The 17,599-nt window shown below is 37.7% G+C and overlaps 1 protein-coding gene across 1 annotated transcript in view; it reads left to right on the top strand.

Annotated features, from left to right (window-relative positions):
• The window catches only part of ITGA8 (integrin subunit alpha 8), a 213,656-nt gene that overhangs the window by 109,687 nt on the left and 86,370 nt on the right, over positions 1–17,599 (top strand). The window contains exons 16-20 of the mRNA XM_074266669.1: positions 2,713–2,768; positions 11,576–11,730; positions 14,024–14,161; positions 14,647–14,714; positions 16,270–16,417. Of these exons, the coding sequence (XP_074122770.1) occupies positions 2,713–2,768; positions 11,576–11,730; positions 14,024–14,161; positions 14,647–14,714; positions 16,270–16,417 (565 nt within the window). The remainder of the gene's footprint in view (positions 1–2,712; positions 2,769–11,575; positions 11,731–14,023; positions 14,162–14,646; positions 14,715–16,269; positions 16,418–17,599) is intronic.

The raw sequence follows: 17,599 nt of genomic DNA, 5'->3' as shown, positions 1-17,599 counted from the left end.
AGATTTCTGTGTCTCTCAGCTAGCTGTGTGACTTGTATGAAATGCCTGCTAACTAACATTTTGAAATTAGTCTTAACTGGTTTTTTACATTCTATTTCATTTTAAATTACTTCTTTATTACACATTACTAATTCTTGCAGATATACTGAAGAATTCCTTTTTTTCCTAATGTCACTAGGTTAGGAGGTCTTTAATAATGACAGAGTTAGAAGGTCATAATGCATTGCCCTACCTCCAGGCAAGATCACATGGAAACCATCATGAACATATGGTTTTCTGTCTCCTATTCTTAAAGGTCTCCATGGAAGGAGAGTCTTTGGCAGGGTCTTCACAAAGAGACTGGATTGAATCAAAATTACTGATCAGACTGTCTGCCTACTTTGAACCAGAGGTTTCACTTCCAGTTAGAACTTTTAGCTCCACATAAGCGCAGGGGTCCTATGTAGAAATAACTCACATCTTATTCTGGTGGCCCCACTAAGTGTCTCCTGCAATCAGGGGGTTGGTCTGAAAGGAGAGCACCATAAAATTAAACCCAATATGTTTATCTTTGAGAGACTTAATTCATAAAGGTTCCAGTCATTCCAATTGCTTTTTAAACTGAGAGACTTTCAAGTCTGTTTTCTGAGTCATAGAAGCAAGTCCAATGTTATTTTCTATAAATGGGCAAATACCCCTCCTAGAGGTTATCACACAATGAAGCATGTTTAGGTGATAGTCCTGTGATTACTGATCAGCTGTAGTCAAGTCAAATCTGGGTGCAACAAATTAAAATGCTTTTGAATCAAAGTAATAGAGCCAAGAATGGTGTACATGCTTGCAGTCTCAGCCTCCAGAGAGCCTGAAGCTGGTAGATCTTTTGATCTAAAATTTAGGTGACTTGTCAAAGCCCCACAGATAATAAGAGACAGAAGTGACATCTGGATACAAGGTCCTCCAGCTCCAAATCTAAGGTGTGGTACTACATTTTCCATGAGTAATTAAACTGAGTTTTTGCAAAGACGAATGTGATCGATGATATAAATTCTCCCAGGAAGAGATTTCAAACTCATCACTTTCATGTAGTATTTTCAAGGGCTTGATATTCACCCAAAACACATCAGAAAGAATTATCCCAATATTTCAGCCATGACAAGATTTTTACTACTTAGTAGAATTATCTATTGTTAAGGCATTTAGCAATGTCCGGAGTAGATCTACCTTTGAGTGGAATGTTTTCTAACAAGTAGCTGAGCAATTCAAAAAAGATAAATAGCAAAAAGAAATTTTCCACTTAAGGCCCAGCCTGTATCTGAAATTTCAGGCTACAATCAATTATTCATCTCACTTGAGTAATTCTAATTGAAATAGAAGTGGAGTCCAAGTTTGTGATTTCTCTTGGGAAGTGGAATAAACACTTGTAATAGCAATGAGCCTCAGGCAAAAAAAATTTTTTTTCTTAATGGTATGTGGCAAATTATTTACCCTGAAGGAAGGCATTGGCTGAGGTCACAGAAGATATATGAATCCCAGATGTGACACATTTTCATTATACTTGACACAAAAGTAATAAGTTTAGATATAATTTGCTGGTTTTGAATTTGGTAAGTACTTGAATTAATACTGCTATTTCATTATTATTATTATTATTATTGCTATTATCTGGATTTATATTTTAAGGCCTGCAAAGCTCTTTACATTTTATCTTATTCAAGCCTGCCAACAACCCTAGTAGCTCAAGTCAGCAAAAATTCTGCAATTTACAACATTAGGGATTTGCTCAGGGAGACTTTGAAGTTAAATGGCTTGTCTTGGGTCCTGTTACCAAGATTTTTCAGGGCACAGATATAAACCAGAGGTTTTCTGATTCCCTCTCATTCCTGGAATGTTAGGCCTCCCCAAAACAATGAATAACAATAGCTCACCTTTATTTTGTGTGAGTGTCCATTATGGACCTTGCCCTTTTATTTATTTATTTGTTTGTTTGTTTGTTTAGAATTATTTTTGTTTTCAGTTCCAAATTCTTTTCTTCCTTCGACCTAACTCTCCCACTTATTGAGGTCAGAAATATGATACTTGTTACACATATTAAGTCATATAAAACATTTCCACATTAATCACTCACCTCAATATATCCATTTATATACTTAAAAAGCCTATATATATATATATATATATATATATATATATATATATATGTATTTACATATATATATATACATATTTGCCTTATAAAATTATATATAATGTAATAATAAAAGTCAAAATTTTTAAAGTATTCCAATAATTATAAAAATTATTATAAATTTATAAAAGGTTATAAATCATAAGTTTTTGATGGAAATAGTGTGTTACTATTCTTATTTTTTCAGATGAGGAAAGTAAAATTCAAAAAAGTAACTCATACTAATAAGCTATTACTATCTTTATTTAATAATAAACTATTATGATCCTTATTTTTTTTTCAGTTGAGAAAATTAAAACTTAGAAAAGGGGATTTGACCAAAGTTATATGGTCAGTGAATACAATCTGTGGACTAGAATCCAGATCTCTTGACTCCTTCCTAAAGATAATAATATTGGGAGCTATATTTGGGGGAAGTTTTGTTGCTGTCAAAAGTCAATATAAAAACACATTAAGGCGTTTCCTTTCATTTCTTTTATTTGAGGAAGAGGAAACTATATTTCAGACTTTGGCATTTTTGTAGACTAACAATCTTGTTTTTTTAATAGCTTTACACTGAGAGTGTGTGCATCTGTAGAAGGTCAGAGCATTTCAAATACAGTAGGTAAGTATCTTTTAATATTACTATATGTATACATATAAATAGATGGCAGATTAAAAATTCGACCTGAACTTGTTCCTGAAGCCATCTAGTTTCTGTTCCCTCACCCATTACCTTGAAGAAACTAATCCAGAAATTGAAAAATTCTTTATTCCAATTGAGGTTTCTGACTATTATTTAGAATGAATAGATAGAATTATGACAAGTTCTCAATATATTTAAATTTTATATACACATATACACACACACATATATGAAAATCTGGGTGCTAGATCCATAGAATGTTATAGCTATACCTTACTTTGATTTTAAAGTACAGTACTTATAAAATTTTTAATCAAGATATTTTCTCTTTTTTCCTAATTTCATGTAAAAAACAATTTTTAATCTGTGTGTGTGTTGTTTTCTGGGTTTGTTTTTTTACAATTTTGAGTTTCAAATTCTTATAAAGGTTGTACTCATGTAGTCATCAAAAACATTTTCATATCAGTTATGATGTGAAAACAGACTGCTCCTTCCCCCCCAAAAAAATTAAGTTTAAAAAACTATATGGCTCAATTTGCTTTCAGATTCTTCTGAAATGTTTAACAGTATTCATCAAAGATACTTGAAATTTTATGTTGCTGAGAATAGTTAATTCATTCACAGTTGATCATTGTACAATATTGCTATTACCATATACACAATGTTCTTTTGGTTCTGCTCACTTCACTTTGCATCAATTCATGTAAGTCTTTCCAGTTTTTTTTGATACATGGTGTTTATCATTTCTTATGGTATAATACTATTCCATAACAATCATATAGCACAACCAGTTCATCCATTCCTCAAATGATGAGTATCTCCTAAATTCCAATTCTTTGCTCCCACAAAAAGAACCATTGTAAATATTTTTGTACATATGGGTCCTCTTCCTTAATAAAAATTCTTTGGAATATCAAGGAAGGATATTGCTGAATCAAAAGATATTCACAGTTTTATTATCCTTTAGGCATAGTTCCAAATTGCTCTCTAGAATGTTTAAATCAGTTCATAATTCCACCAATAGTATATTAATGTTCCAAATAGGGGGAAATACTTTTGGTAAAGTTTCTCAAGTTATACTTGTATAAAAGACAGAGATTCAGGCTAGCCAGCACAACAATTAGGTAGATCTGAAACTAGTTGAATAGTTGGGCTGGGGAGTATCTAACTATGTTGTAACTGAATGTGTTTCTAAATTTTAAAAAAATCTTTTATAATTAAAAATTGCATTAATTGTAAATGTAATTAAAATTTTACATTGATATGCAATTATATGGATATTAAAAATATAGATGGCATACATATGAACTCTGAAAATGATACAAAGCTAGGAGGGAATGTCAGCACCCCAAATCACAGAATGAGGATTCAAAAAACTGACAAACTAGATATTGGGCTTAATCCAGCAAATATCAAAAACAAATTCTCACATAGGCTTAAAAAACTAGCTTCATAAATACAAGTTGAGGAAGATTTGACCAGCTATTCATTGGAATATAGATACATAGATAGATGGATATAGATGGATGGATGTGTGGGGGGGTTATTAAGTTGCAAGCTTTGTTAAAAACAATAGTCTAACATGATATCAAAACAAACAACTTATTTGATCTTGAACTACATTAAGGGAGAGTATCCAATTCAAGGAAAATCAGAATGTTACTGTCTCTACTCTTATGAGATTATATCGAAATGATTGAATTCAATGTGGGGTACATAATTTCTGAAGGATGATGAAAATCTGGGAGCATTCAGAAGAAGCCTACATAACAGGATGAGAAAGGATACTGGGTTCATGTTATCTGAGCATCAGTGGAAGGAATTAGGGAAGTTTAAGGTTCAGGAAACAAAATAAATTGTGTGTACAAAAACTATTATCAAATATTTAAAGTGCTGTCATGTGGAAGGGTTAAGTCCCCACAGACACAATTAAGAACAGTGGGTAGAAGACACAAAGAAGCAAATTTACCCCAATATCAAGGAAAGCAGACCCAAAGGAGAATGGATTTCCTCAAAAGCTTTGGGGTTCCCTCACTAGAAGTCTGTAAGTGAAGGCTACTTCACAGGTAGGTGGCAGAAAGAATTCGTGTTGAACTTCAAGTTAGGTGAGAGTATCTGTGATCTTCTTTCTGAGTCTGAGTTTCTATCACCAAAATCAGCAGGCGTTACATGTGTGTTTATTAAATCTAAGAAATGCTTTATAATTTCCATCAACTTTTGCTTCCTGATTTTTTTAAATTCCCATTCCAAAATACTTTCCCCCAAAGAACTAACTTGAAGCAAGTGTGTGTGTGAGACAGACAGATAAACAGGCAGATATAGGGGGAGGGAGAAGAAAGTATGTTGTTCATTAAGGTTTGTAGCGAGCTATCGTCTCCAGAAGCTGCTGGATCGCTCTCTGGGAAGAGATCTGCTGTGTCTACTCAAATCTCTCAGACAGATTCTTCTTCCTGTAACGAACCGTTGTCTCCAGGCAGTTGCTGTTAACTCTTGTCCAAAGAAGTGACTTCCCTTCCTGCAGAGAGCCCCGTCAAGCCTGATGCAATTCAGAGTCTTCCTCTTGAATCCTGGCTCTGAATCTCCTCCAGCTCTTATCCTTCTCCAGGCCGATCTGCTCTCTGCGCCCAGTGCTGTCTCTTTTTATCCTCCCAGAGAATGGGCGTGGGATAATGCAAGGGCTTCTGGGAAGAACCACCCCAGCCAATGAGCTTGCCCCCTCTATCAAGTCAACCTGAGTTCTCACCTTGTAATTGTCCAGAAAACCTCAGTTCTCACTTAGTAATCCTAACATCTCCCCCTTTCTTTTGATTTAGAACATGGGACAGTCATGACCTTGAAACATAAATCCATCAATATGGGAAGTATTACAGATAATTACATAAATTACATAAGCACATAGTAACATAGTAACGTAACACATGCTAGAAGTATATAACATAATCATAAATTGAAAATTTATAAATGTCCATAAGTCCATTGTCCATTAGTCTCATCTTGTGTGAGGAAGTCCAATGATTCCTGCTGGTTTTTAAAGTTCTTTAACAGTCTTCTTATTATCCATGCTCTTTCAGTGTCAGATGTTTCTTAGATCTTCTCCTTTATTTTGAGGCCTTTCTCTTTTTCTGTCTCTCTCTGATGGACAAGGCGAATATGACTCGTTGGCACCCATCTGATTCCTTCTCCTGCTGAAGAAATACAAGCAAACCCTCTCCCCCAGGCAGTTAACCTATCTGGTCCCTTCCATTCACCACTTTCTGGATCTCTCCACATCACCTGGCGATTATCTAAGGACAGTGGAGATGCTCTCACTGGACACTGCCCTTCTGGTGGGTTATAAAACCTGTCTGCTGGAGCCAGTGCATCTTTGTCAAAAATTAGAAAATTAATGGTATAGAGAACTAAATTTAGAAGTTCCCTAGGGCTACCTGTGGCTCCCCCTTTCTTTTGTTTTTGGAGGAGTGTCTTAATATCTCCGTTTCTTCTCTCTACCATTGCCTGCCCTTGAGGATTAAAGGGTATGCCCGTGGTATGTAAAATCTTATACTGTGCACAAAAGTGTGTAAAATGTTTGGACGTATATGCAGGTCCATTGTCTGTTTTTATTGCTTGTGGCACACCCATAATTGCAAAAGCTTGTATAAGGAATTCAGTGACCACTCGGGCTGTCTCTTTTGCTGCTGGCATTGCAAATGTGAATCCTGAAAAGGTGTCTACCACGACATGAATAAAAGATAGACGACCAAAAGATTTATAATGGGTCACATCCATTTGCCAGATTTCATTGGGTCTCAAACCACGAGGATTCTTCCCTGGAGGGAGTGTAGGAGCATGGAAAGGAAGACAAGCTGTACAGCTTTTTACTATGCTCCTAGCTTCCTCTCTTGTGATTCCAAATTGTAAACGTAAAGCTCGAGCAGCCTGATGATATTTAGAATGAGATTCTTGTGCTTCCTGAAACAAAGGACTACTGGCTAACATGGTTAGAAGGCTATCTGCCTTTGAATTTCCATCAAAAATGGGACCTGGAAGTCCACTATGTGAGTGGACATGCAAGATATAAATCTTGTCTGGATGTTTTCTCACTTGCTCTTGAAGTTCCTTAAAGAGCTGATAAATATTGGAGGCTGCAAATTTTATTTGGGCTGTGGCAATTCTTTGTACTACACCTACTGAATAGGCTGAATCAGTAATTATATTTACGTCTCCTGGGTAATAAGTGAGAGCTAGCATGATAGCAAATAATTCATTCTGTTGAGTGGATTGAAAAGGAGTCCTGATTACTCTCTTTATGGTTAAATCATGAGAGTATATGGCACAAATATTTTCTTTGGAGGCATCTGTAAAGATTGTTGGTCCTTTAAGAGGAACCTTAGAAACCTTTTCTTCAAAAATCCATCGCCAATTATGTAGTAGCCGGGTAATCTTTAATGGAGATCCATGTGCAAAATTTGGAGCGGTGGCCAATAAAATTTGCCATTCTGGGATGTTCTCACAGCATACATTAATCTGTGCGTTAGTATAGAATGTGTATATTTTTTCAGGACTTATCCCAGATAATTGTGTTACTCTCTTAATAGCCTTTAATAAAATCCTAGCCACAAGCACTGGGTAAGGTGTAAGGCTTTGTTCTGGTTGTGCTGGGAGGTTCACCCACTCAATCACTCTGTCTCCTTGATGAAGGACTGCTGTGGGTGCCTCTTTTGTAGCAAAAACTGATATTTCCAAGGGTTTTTGAGTGACTCTTTCAACCACATTGGATAAAGCCAGTTCAACTTCTCTCAAAGCCTTTTGTGCTTCTTTTGTAAGCTGGCATGGTGAATTTAAAGCACTGTCTCCCCTTAAAATGTCATAGAGAGGTTGTAGTTGATTGGTAGTTAAGCCTAACACTGGACGCATCCATTGGATATCTCCTATTAATTTTTGAAAGTCATTTAAGGTGTTCAACTTCTCTGTTCTTAAAGAAAGCTTTTGTACTGTGAGTGTCTTAGGATATACTTCATATCCTAAATATTGAAAAGGAGCATGTCTTTGAATTTTTTCTGTAGCTATATGCAGTTTGTAGTACTTTAATGTTTCCATGGTCCTTTGTAGACATGCCTCTAACATTTGTTCCTCAGGTGCACATCCCAAAATATCATCCATATAATGTAACAATATTACTTTTGGAAAGGCTTTTCTTACTGGAGCAAGAGCAGCTGCAACATACATTTGGCACATAGTAGGGCTGTTTTTCATTCCCTGTGGCAAAACTGTCCATTCATATCTTTTATAAGGCTCAGCCAAATTAACACTAGGCACTGAAAAAGCAAATCTTTTCATATCCTCCTTATCTAGAGGAATAGAATAGAAACAATCCTTAATGTCTATAACCCATAGAGGCCATTCTCTTGGCAACTGAGTAGGAGATGGAAGTCCAGGCTGAAGAGTTCCCATAGTTTCCATCTGTTCATTTACCCTTCTTAGATCAGTTATCATCCTCCATTTTCCAGATTTCTTTTTCACCACAAATACTGGGGAATTCCAAGGACTTAGAGAAGGCCGCAAGTGTCCTTGGTCAAGTTGTTCTTGCACTATGTCTAATAAGGCCTGAATTTTATCACTTCTTAAGGGCCACTGTTCTACCCACACTGGTGAATCAGTCTTCCACTGAATAGGAACTGGTGAAAGTGCAGGTAGGCCTTCAACAGCAGCCCTGCCTAAAAAGCCGAAGTGCTTATTTGTAATCCTATCTGCTGTAAAATGTCTCTTCCCCACAGATTGATGGGGATTTTTTCAACCACAAAAGGAGTAAAAGCTCCTGTTTCTCCTTCAAATACCCATCTCAAAGGCCTAGAACTAACCTCTGCTGCTATTGATCCTCCCACCCCAGACATATAGGTGTCTGCTTTAATCTTTGTCCAGTGACCGGGCCAATTGGCACCTCTAATAACTGTACGATCTGCACCCGTGTCTACCAATCCTTCAAATGGTATTCCGTTTATATAAATAGTAAGCATAGGTCGGTCAGCTGTCACAGCTGCTGTCCAATATATTCCTGGATTTTGTTCATTGGAGTCAAAATCTAGGCGACTATCACTAGGTTGCTTATTAGGGGTCCGTAACAATAAGCCTGATGCTACTACTTCTCCTGGTTGATAAATCACACGTTGTCTGCCTGTGTTAGTGACTGGGATATTAGATACACGTTCTCCAGTCTCCCACATCAGTGTATGGATGGACACTGTTTTGTAGGCACTCTCAGAAGGTGAAATGGTCAAGCCTACTGTGCCTGGAGGCAAAGGATCCATAGGCTCAACAGGAACAGATTTCACTTCTCCAGGGAGTATCTCGGTAGTCTCTACTGCACACAACTCTATTTTTCCTAATTTCAATCCCTTTCTTCCATCTGATTGCCTTTTGGCTGATTGATCGTGTCTTAAAATTCTCTGGATGTAACCTCGGCTGCCATCATGCCCCACTTGGGGGCCTGAAGCTGGGCCCCACCTGTCATTTCCCTGTGTCAATCTACATTCAGAGGCCCAGTGGAGGCCCTTGTGACATTTTGGACATGGAGTTTTAGGTCTTCTCTCACCCTGTCTTCTCACTGTATCTCCATATCTACACTGAGCTCTTAGATGCCCAATTTTTCCACATTGAAAACATCGCCGAGTTTCTCTAGAAGGCCCTTGCCATGAGGGACCCTGTCTTTCCACATTCATCATTGTCCGGGTGTAAAAAGCATTTGTTCCCACTGTAGCACAGCGTCTTATGATCTCCTCTAAAGGAGCATCTTTGTCTAATCCCCATATAATTCTTTTACAAATCTCGTTGGCATTTTCCTTAGCCAGATGTCTGGTCATTATTTCTGTAGCTGAATTTTCTCCAATAGTTCTTTTGACAGCAGTTTGCAAACGTCCCACAAAATCTGCAAAAGGTTCATTGGGACCTTGCTGTATTTTAGTGAAAGCCTCTCCACGATCTTTCTGTCCAGGAAGGACACCCCAAGCTTTTATCGCAGCCTTAGCAATTTGTTCATATATTGTCATGGTATAATTAATCTGTTCCGAATTCTCTCCATACTGACCTTCACCAGCTAAGTGCTCAAAAGTGAATTGTGTGTTAACTCCTATTTCCAAATTGCATCTGACTTGAATTTTACATAATTCATGAAATTCCGCAAGCCATAATAAATTTTCTCCAGGTTCCAGGCATATCCTTGCTATGGATTTCCAATCATTCGGGGTTAGGACTTCATAAGACAAACCATCTAGTAACATTTTGACATAAGCTGATGTAGCCCCATAAAGGGTACAACCTTTTTTCAAATCCTTAATTTTATTCAAATCTAAAGGTGCATATCTTCTCCTTTTTTTACCTACAGAGTCAGTATTTTCAATCACAGGATATACATGTATAAAATCACTTATATCCTGTCCTTCTCTCTTAGCTTTAACCAATGCTTTTTCTAATCTTGTCATAGGCTTAGGCTGCTTCACAGGCAATTCTGTTTGTGTTTCTGCCTCTTCCCCTCTTTCTTCCTCCATCTCTGAAGGTGGGGTTGATGTGGGCCTGTCAATAATCTGTTCTCTAGGCAGGGTTGAAGCTTCTTCAAGAGAATCATACCATAATTCCTCATTTAAATCCTCTTGCTCTAGGGAAAGATCTTGATCTTTCCTTTTTTCCTCACACTTCCTCCTCTGTTCATTTTTAGAACTTTTCCTTCTCCTACAACTTGCTTGATAGTTTAAGGCTAATTGAACTATGTTGTAGATATAAAATACTTCTGCAGAAATTGAACAAGGCCCATTTTTTGCTTGAAATTCTTTCATTTCATATCCCACTAGCTTCCATTTATCTACATCTATCTTTTCTTCCTCTAAGAACCAAGGGGATGTACGTCTTAATGCAGCCAAGAGTTTAGCAATCTGTACCCAGGTTACAAGTAAACTCTGCTCCTCAATTATCTTGATTATACTCTCTATAGTACCACTCCTGAATGGAGCTGAGGTTGCTTCTGGGGCTGGGGTTGAGTCGGCTGAGGTCCAGGGATTGAATATAGCTAACATCTGCCCCATTTCAGCTATAAGAGATTCCTGGTTTAACCCTTAACAAGTTAAGTTCCTTATTTATCTATTAGCACGCTCACTTAATCTTTAACAAAGTTTCCTCGTTACTCACGGTTCTGGGTCAGAGAGACTGAGATCTAGATCGGAAGCTTTTCCACTGGAATCAGGACCGTGTCTGTCCCTGTTCGGGCACCAAATTGCGAAGGTCTGGTCTAGCTCTTCTTGTCAGGATAAGCAAATGTCCTTGCCCCACGTGTGGACGCCAATTGTAGCGAGCTATCGTCTCCAGAAGCTGCTGGATCGCTCTCTGGGAAGAGATCTGCTGTGTCTACTCAAATCTCTCAGACAGATTCTTCTTCCTGTAACGAACCGTTGTCTCCAGGCAGTTGCTGTTAACTCTTGTCCAAAGAAGTGACTTCCCTTCCTGCAGAGAGCCCCGTCAAGCCTGATGCAATTCAGAGTCTTCCTCTTGAATCCTGGCTCTGAATCTCCTCCAGCTCTTATCCTTCTCCAGGCCGATCTGCTCTCTGCGCCCAGTGCTGTCTCTTTTTATCCTCCCAGAGAATGGGCGTGGGATAATGCAAGGGCTTCTGGGAAGAACCACCCCAGCCAATGAGCTTGCCCCCTCTATCAAGTCAACCTGAGTTCTCACCTTGTAATTGTCCAGAAAACCTCAGTTCTCACTTAGTAATCCTAACAAAGGTTTCCATATTAAATGTTTAATTTACTTTTGTCTTATAGCTCTAATAGCTGATGTGCAGTTAGATTCATTGAAACAGAAGGGAGCCATTAAGAGGACCCTCTTCAGGGATAATCATCAGCCACAGCTTGTCTTCTCTCTACTGATAAACCAACATCAATCCCTCCAGTGCCATGACTTCATTATTTACCTCCGAGTAAGTCTTTTTTCCCACAAAATCATTTTTTTTCTGTCTTCAACTGCTTGTAGAATTTATTTTTTGTTCATACTTGTAATTAGAAGACTTTTATCAACAAAGATGTATAAGTTGCATCCCCAGAAATGACTTGGGGCATGAACCACTGAGAAGTTAAATCTTTGGTTCAGAATCACAAAGTCAGTTTGTATCAGAAGAGGGGTTTCCACATGGGTCTCCTCAGTTTGAAGGTTATCCACTACACTATGTTGCCTCTCAACATTCAGAGTGCACTGTGAAATCCTAAACTTTCTTTCCTAAAAGTTCTTTCTAATTTAACCATCCTTTGGTTCAAAGAGCTACCTTGGTCTCTGTTAGATCTTATAAATGGATCAACAAGCATTTAGCACCTTCTATCTGCTAAGCTTGGGGGATTGGTCAGTGAGTTCATTCGTTGTTGTCCTTTGTTCTCAAAGAGGACCAGTACAATGAATAAAACAGTCCCAACGTGTAGGACTTTATATTTTGATGTTAAATTATCATTTTAAAGTTTCATAAGCCCTGAACAGACAGATCCCTTGCCCCGATAAAACTAGTTCACTATTCCAAATAATTTACAGGACATACATAAATGAACTTGAAATTTATCCATCTGTACCCTTTGTTGTGAGAACCTTAATCCTGAGATTCAGCCCCAACTAGAGTCACAGTTGTACCTGCCCCTAGCAAATCTTTTTAAAGGGTAGATATAGTTTATCTGATCTTGAAAGTTCAGGAACAGAGGTGGGAGAGAGTGATTTTTTAAGGCTCTAATAATTAAATGAGAGGTGGTGTGACTTGCTGAGTAGATCACTGAACCTAGAACCAGGAAGACCTGGGAAGACCCCACCTCTAGCACTGATTGAATGATTATGACTCCTAAATCTCATTCAATTCTCTAAGACCTTCCTACTTTACAAGTTGGGACCTACATCTAAGGAGGAAGTTCCCATGCCTTCAAAGATATATGGAGGATGTACTAATGGAATAATTTGACATTTTTTGAGTATTTAAAAAGTTAAAAGGGAACATGGAAAAGTAGAGAGATAGGGGTCTACTGCTTATTAACTCTAAGATTTTGGACAAATCACTTCTCTCTGAGTCTAAATTTCCTCATCTGTAAAATGGGGCTTTCCCCAAATTAACCCTTCAAGTAATTTTGGAAAGAAGTCAATCCGATGCATTTCCTAAACATCAAAACATAGAAATTTAGCTCAATGGAAAGAATGATGAATGTAGAGTCAGAGGTCCTAGGTTACCAACCTGGCTCTGACATTTATTAATAGTGTGATCTTGGGCATATCACCAGAATCACAGAGCCTCAATTTCCTCATCTGTGAAGGGCCGAGGGAGTTGGTCTAGATAACCTTGATAATTCCTTTCAGCTCCAAAGCTATGATTGTGTAAATTATACTGTTTAATATCATTAATCCTATCATTACTAAATACTCGACCAGCATTTTATAAGTGTCTGATCTCAAGGAAACTCATAAATTATGTTATCCTTATGAATCCAGTCCATGGTACTTTTAGTTATATTTTTGTTTTGGTTTGGTTTTTGGCACGGTATTCAGGGTTAAGTGACTTGCTCAGGGTCACAAAGATAGTCTCTGAGGCTGATTCTGAACTCATGTCTTCCTGACTCTATCCATCACACCACCTAATTACATTTTTAAAGATTATTCTCATTCTTTGACATGCACATTTCACACATGTATAGACTGAGTCTGTGTAAAAGGTTGATGGTCTGGGTGACTGAGAAGGATAACTCCCAAGGGTACCTTGTGCCCCTATAAAATCTCATACCCTCCTGGCTTCCTTTACATCTCAGCTAAAATCCCCCCTTCTACCCAAAGCCTCATCCAATCCCTCTTAAGTCTGGTGCCTTCCTTCCCCCTTTGGATTATCCTGTTCTGTGTCTTGCTTACACATAGTTGTTTGTATGTGTCACCCCATTAAATGCTAATCTCCTGGAAATAATGGGCCTGCTTTTCCCCACCCCTTTCTTTGTATTCCTTGGCACATAGTAGGTGTAGTAGGCACATAGTAAGTACATCAATGCTCATTGACTAACCCAATGATTTTCCAATGACTTCACCTCTGGAAGACTGACTTTTCAGTCCACATAAATCAGCGAATCTCTCAGCCTGTTGTTGTGATAATTGTTTCATTCACTCAGTGTTGTTTGTTTAAAAAAAAATCATAAGCTGTCACAGATTAGCATCTTGTAGCTATTTCATGGAGCCTTCTTTAATTTTGTGATTATTTCCTTCAGGATGAAACTGAATTCCGAGATAAATTATCTCCAATCAACATTAGCTTGAATTACAGTTTAGATGAATCCACTTTTGAGGAAGGCCTTGCTGTCAAACCAATACTGAACTTCTACCGGGAAAGCGTTGTTAATGAGCAGGTAGGATCAGGGACCCTCTCAAGTGACCTCTGTTCAAGCAGGCCATGGAGGTTGTTTACGTGACCTTGAAACAGATCCCAGCTCTTTGTATTTAATTCCTGCATGCAAATGTGTAAACAGTTTGGAATTTTTTTCTGACATGTTTCTTGAAACACTGCATCATTGTGTTTTCGGAAGCCCTTCCCCTTGTGAAACCCAGATTTAATTCATTCAGAATGTGGATGTAATGGAAGCAATACAGCCTGTAATCTTCCTGACGTTGCCAGGGCTATGTTCCATATGAAAATTGTAGATTGAATTGGGATGGCAGGCAGGGTGAGAGGAGATAGCATGTCAGCCATATTCCTCTGGTAGAGCTGATGGACTTGTAACCAGGTGGGCATGTGTGCAGTGCTTAATTTATGGCCTTTCTAATTGGTTTTGGGAGAGGGGCAATGACTCAAGTTTTCCAAGTGACCCTTGATGCTTGTTTCCAACAAATGTAGGCTCACATCCTGGTGGACTGTGGAGATGACAATATGTGCATTCCTGACTTGAAACTTTCAGCCAGAACGTAAGTTTAAGTAAATAAATTTGTGTATTATACATAATGGAATACAGGTGCTTATTTAAAGCTTCTTTAAGGAAAGTAAACATGTACTTCCAATTGCTAAAAAAAAAACGCACATATATATTTTTTTTATTTTGAATGCACTTTGAACTGGTTTAGGTCAGTTCTTTGTGCCTTTTGTTGAGCGACACACCCTGAGATTTTGATTGAATTGTTTCATCCTTCAGGGAAAGAAAAATTATACATATATTTTCAAATATTTATATATGTACATACATATATTCATGCTAACATTAATTAATTGATATTAATATTAATATATACATAATAATATCTATATAATGTCTACATAGAACACATTTTAAAATAAATTTATAGAAATGGCTGGAATACCTACACAGATACATATTTAAGTTAATGAAGTTATACATATTTAAAATAAAATGAAGATAAATAGACTTTGAGAATCAGTAGATGTTTAATAAATCCTTGTTGATAGATTGATTAATGAAAGAGCCTCATTATTTGGTGACTCAAAGGGGAAAGGCATATAATGCTCATACCCTGTATATACTTAAGTGAGCTATCCCCAATCCTGCTTTTGTAACATCTCAAAGCAATTTTCTCAAGAGATATTTGGAGATTGATCATAAAGTTGAGCTTTATCTCTCTCTCTCTCTCTCTCTCTCTCTCTCTCTCTCTCTCTCTCTCTCTCTCTCTCTCTCTTTCTCCATATATATGCACACCTACACATAATTCTCTGTGATTTAAAAATTACTTATTTTAAGGATCTCTGACAAAATCAAATGGTCAACAGTATCATCACAACTACTAAAAGCTGGGGTATTATTGATCTAGGCATTTATAAATTGCATTGTATTATTTTATCAGGAGAGAAAATATCTAGGGGAGTGTGCTTGCAAGGATAGGGAAGGAGGTTGATTTTCACATCTATCCTCAGGGTAACTATCAACAACTTTATGAGAATTATCCAGCTGTCCTCCATGTCCCGATGGCTTCCTTGTGAACTTTAAGGGGCTGCAAGGTTATTCCCCCATGTTGGGAGATTAGGAAAGTGGTAGTTTGAATACTTTTGAATCAAAAAGTATTAAATGATATTTTTTCGAAGTCCCTTAGCTTGACTTTTTAGCTAAGGGAGTTTCTTCCATTGGTTTCATGTTAAGGGATTGGAAAGCCAGGATCCTTGGTTTTTGGGGACTCTGGGACTCATTGCATAGACTGATTTCCTCTTCTTGAGTATTCTAGCCTACTTTCTAGCATCAAGATCTAATCTTGTTTTTCATCCTTTCTTCTCTGATCTTTTCCTGTCTTCCATTTTCAGGGAGTGTCCCTTGTAATGACCTTTTGTTAATAGTGACTTCTCTTCCTCTCCCCTCCCATCAGCCTTTTGCCACTCTTAATTTATCACCCTCCCATGGGCCATCCTTCCTTTTTAGTCCCAGGGAAGTCATTAACTAGGAATAGCAGCCGTTAGTAGGGCAACCTGCTTCTCCTTTGTAGACCCCCCATAGCTAATTAGTCCTCTAACTCTTTGTAGAGACAAACAGCAGCTGATCATTGGAGATGAAAATCACCTAATGCTCCTTGTAAATGCAAGGAATGGAGGAGAAGGAGCCTATGAAGCTGAGCTCTTTGTGGAGATACCTGAAGAAGCAGATTACATTGGTACTGAACGCAACAACAAGGTAATCTTTAAAATCACTTATGATTGGACATGCATACATATATTATATTTAACTTATACTTTAACATATTTAACATGTATTGGTTAACCTGCCATCTAGGGGAAGGGGTGGGAGGAAGGAGGGGAAAAGTTGGGAAAAAGGTTTTGCAATTGTCAATGCTGAAAAATTACCCATGCATATACCTGGTAAATAAAAAGCTATAATAAAAAATAAAATAAAATCACTTATGATATTGAAGCACCCTGATTGGTGCAGGGGGTAGGGCTCTGATCCTGGAGTTCACATCCAGCCCCAGATCCCTATTAGCTGAGTAACCCTTCCAGGTCTCAATTTCTTTATCTTTAAAAAAGTTAGCCCCTAACTTTTAGCCCCTACGTCCGTCACAAGAGTCCATTCATTCAGGGAACATTTATAAGATGTGTCAGGCATTGTGCTAAGCACTGGGGATACAAAAATAAAAACAAAGCACTGCTTGACCTCAAGAAGCCAACATTCTACTGGAATGTGGGCTTGTTCTGACAACCAGAACCCAGGTAGACCAATTAGAAACTCCAAAGTACTAAATACATATGAGAATATTTTTGTAGTCAGCTTGATTTAAAGAGGCCCTGTCTGTCGCTCTTTTCCCGGCTAATAGGACAGGAGAATTTTACCTCATGGTAGTAATTATAGGAGAAATAAAGCAGGAAAAAGCAAAAATCTGGGTTCAGGTTGTTAAGACAGGATTAAGGTCCTTGGAAGCCCAAGGCACTTCTGTTTCCAGGCCCTGTGGTAAATGCATTTTTTAAAATATATCTGATTTTACAATGAAAAATAAAATCTATAAAAGTGCATATCCAGAGTTAATTTCTTTTACTTTATGGGGAAAAAAAGATTGGCTTTACCATGACTGACTCTCTGTATCTACTATTTCTAATCTTGCTAGACTTTTTAAGGATAAAAAAACAAAAAACAAACAACTAAGTCCTTTCTGTTATTTTAGTTTAGAACCAGGCCCAGAACCTACTATGCTTGTTGCATAATATGGCCCTGCAGGTAATAGCATTGCCCACATATTGAAGGGACAACTTGAACAGTCACAGTACTTTGAGTTGAACTGAGGAAGAAAAGAAATTAAAAAAACATCTGACAAGTAACAAGAGGAAAAACCCCTCTTTGCTCCTGCCCCCCCTACTCTATATC

The sequence above is a fragment of the Sminthopsis crassicaudata genome, chromosome 5, assembly GCF_048593235.1.
Source record: "Sminthopsis crassicaudata isolate SCR6 chromosome 5, ASM4859323v1, whole genome shotgun sequence".
Classification (NCBI taxonomy): Eukaryota; Metazoa; Chordata; class Mammalia; order Dasyuromorphia; family Dasyuridae; genus Sminthopsis; species Sminthopsis crassicaudata.
Note: the sequence above shows the minus strand (reverse complement) of the source record. Positions and strands in the feature narration are given on the sequence as shown.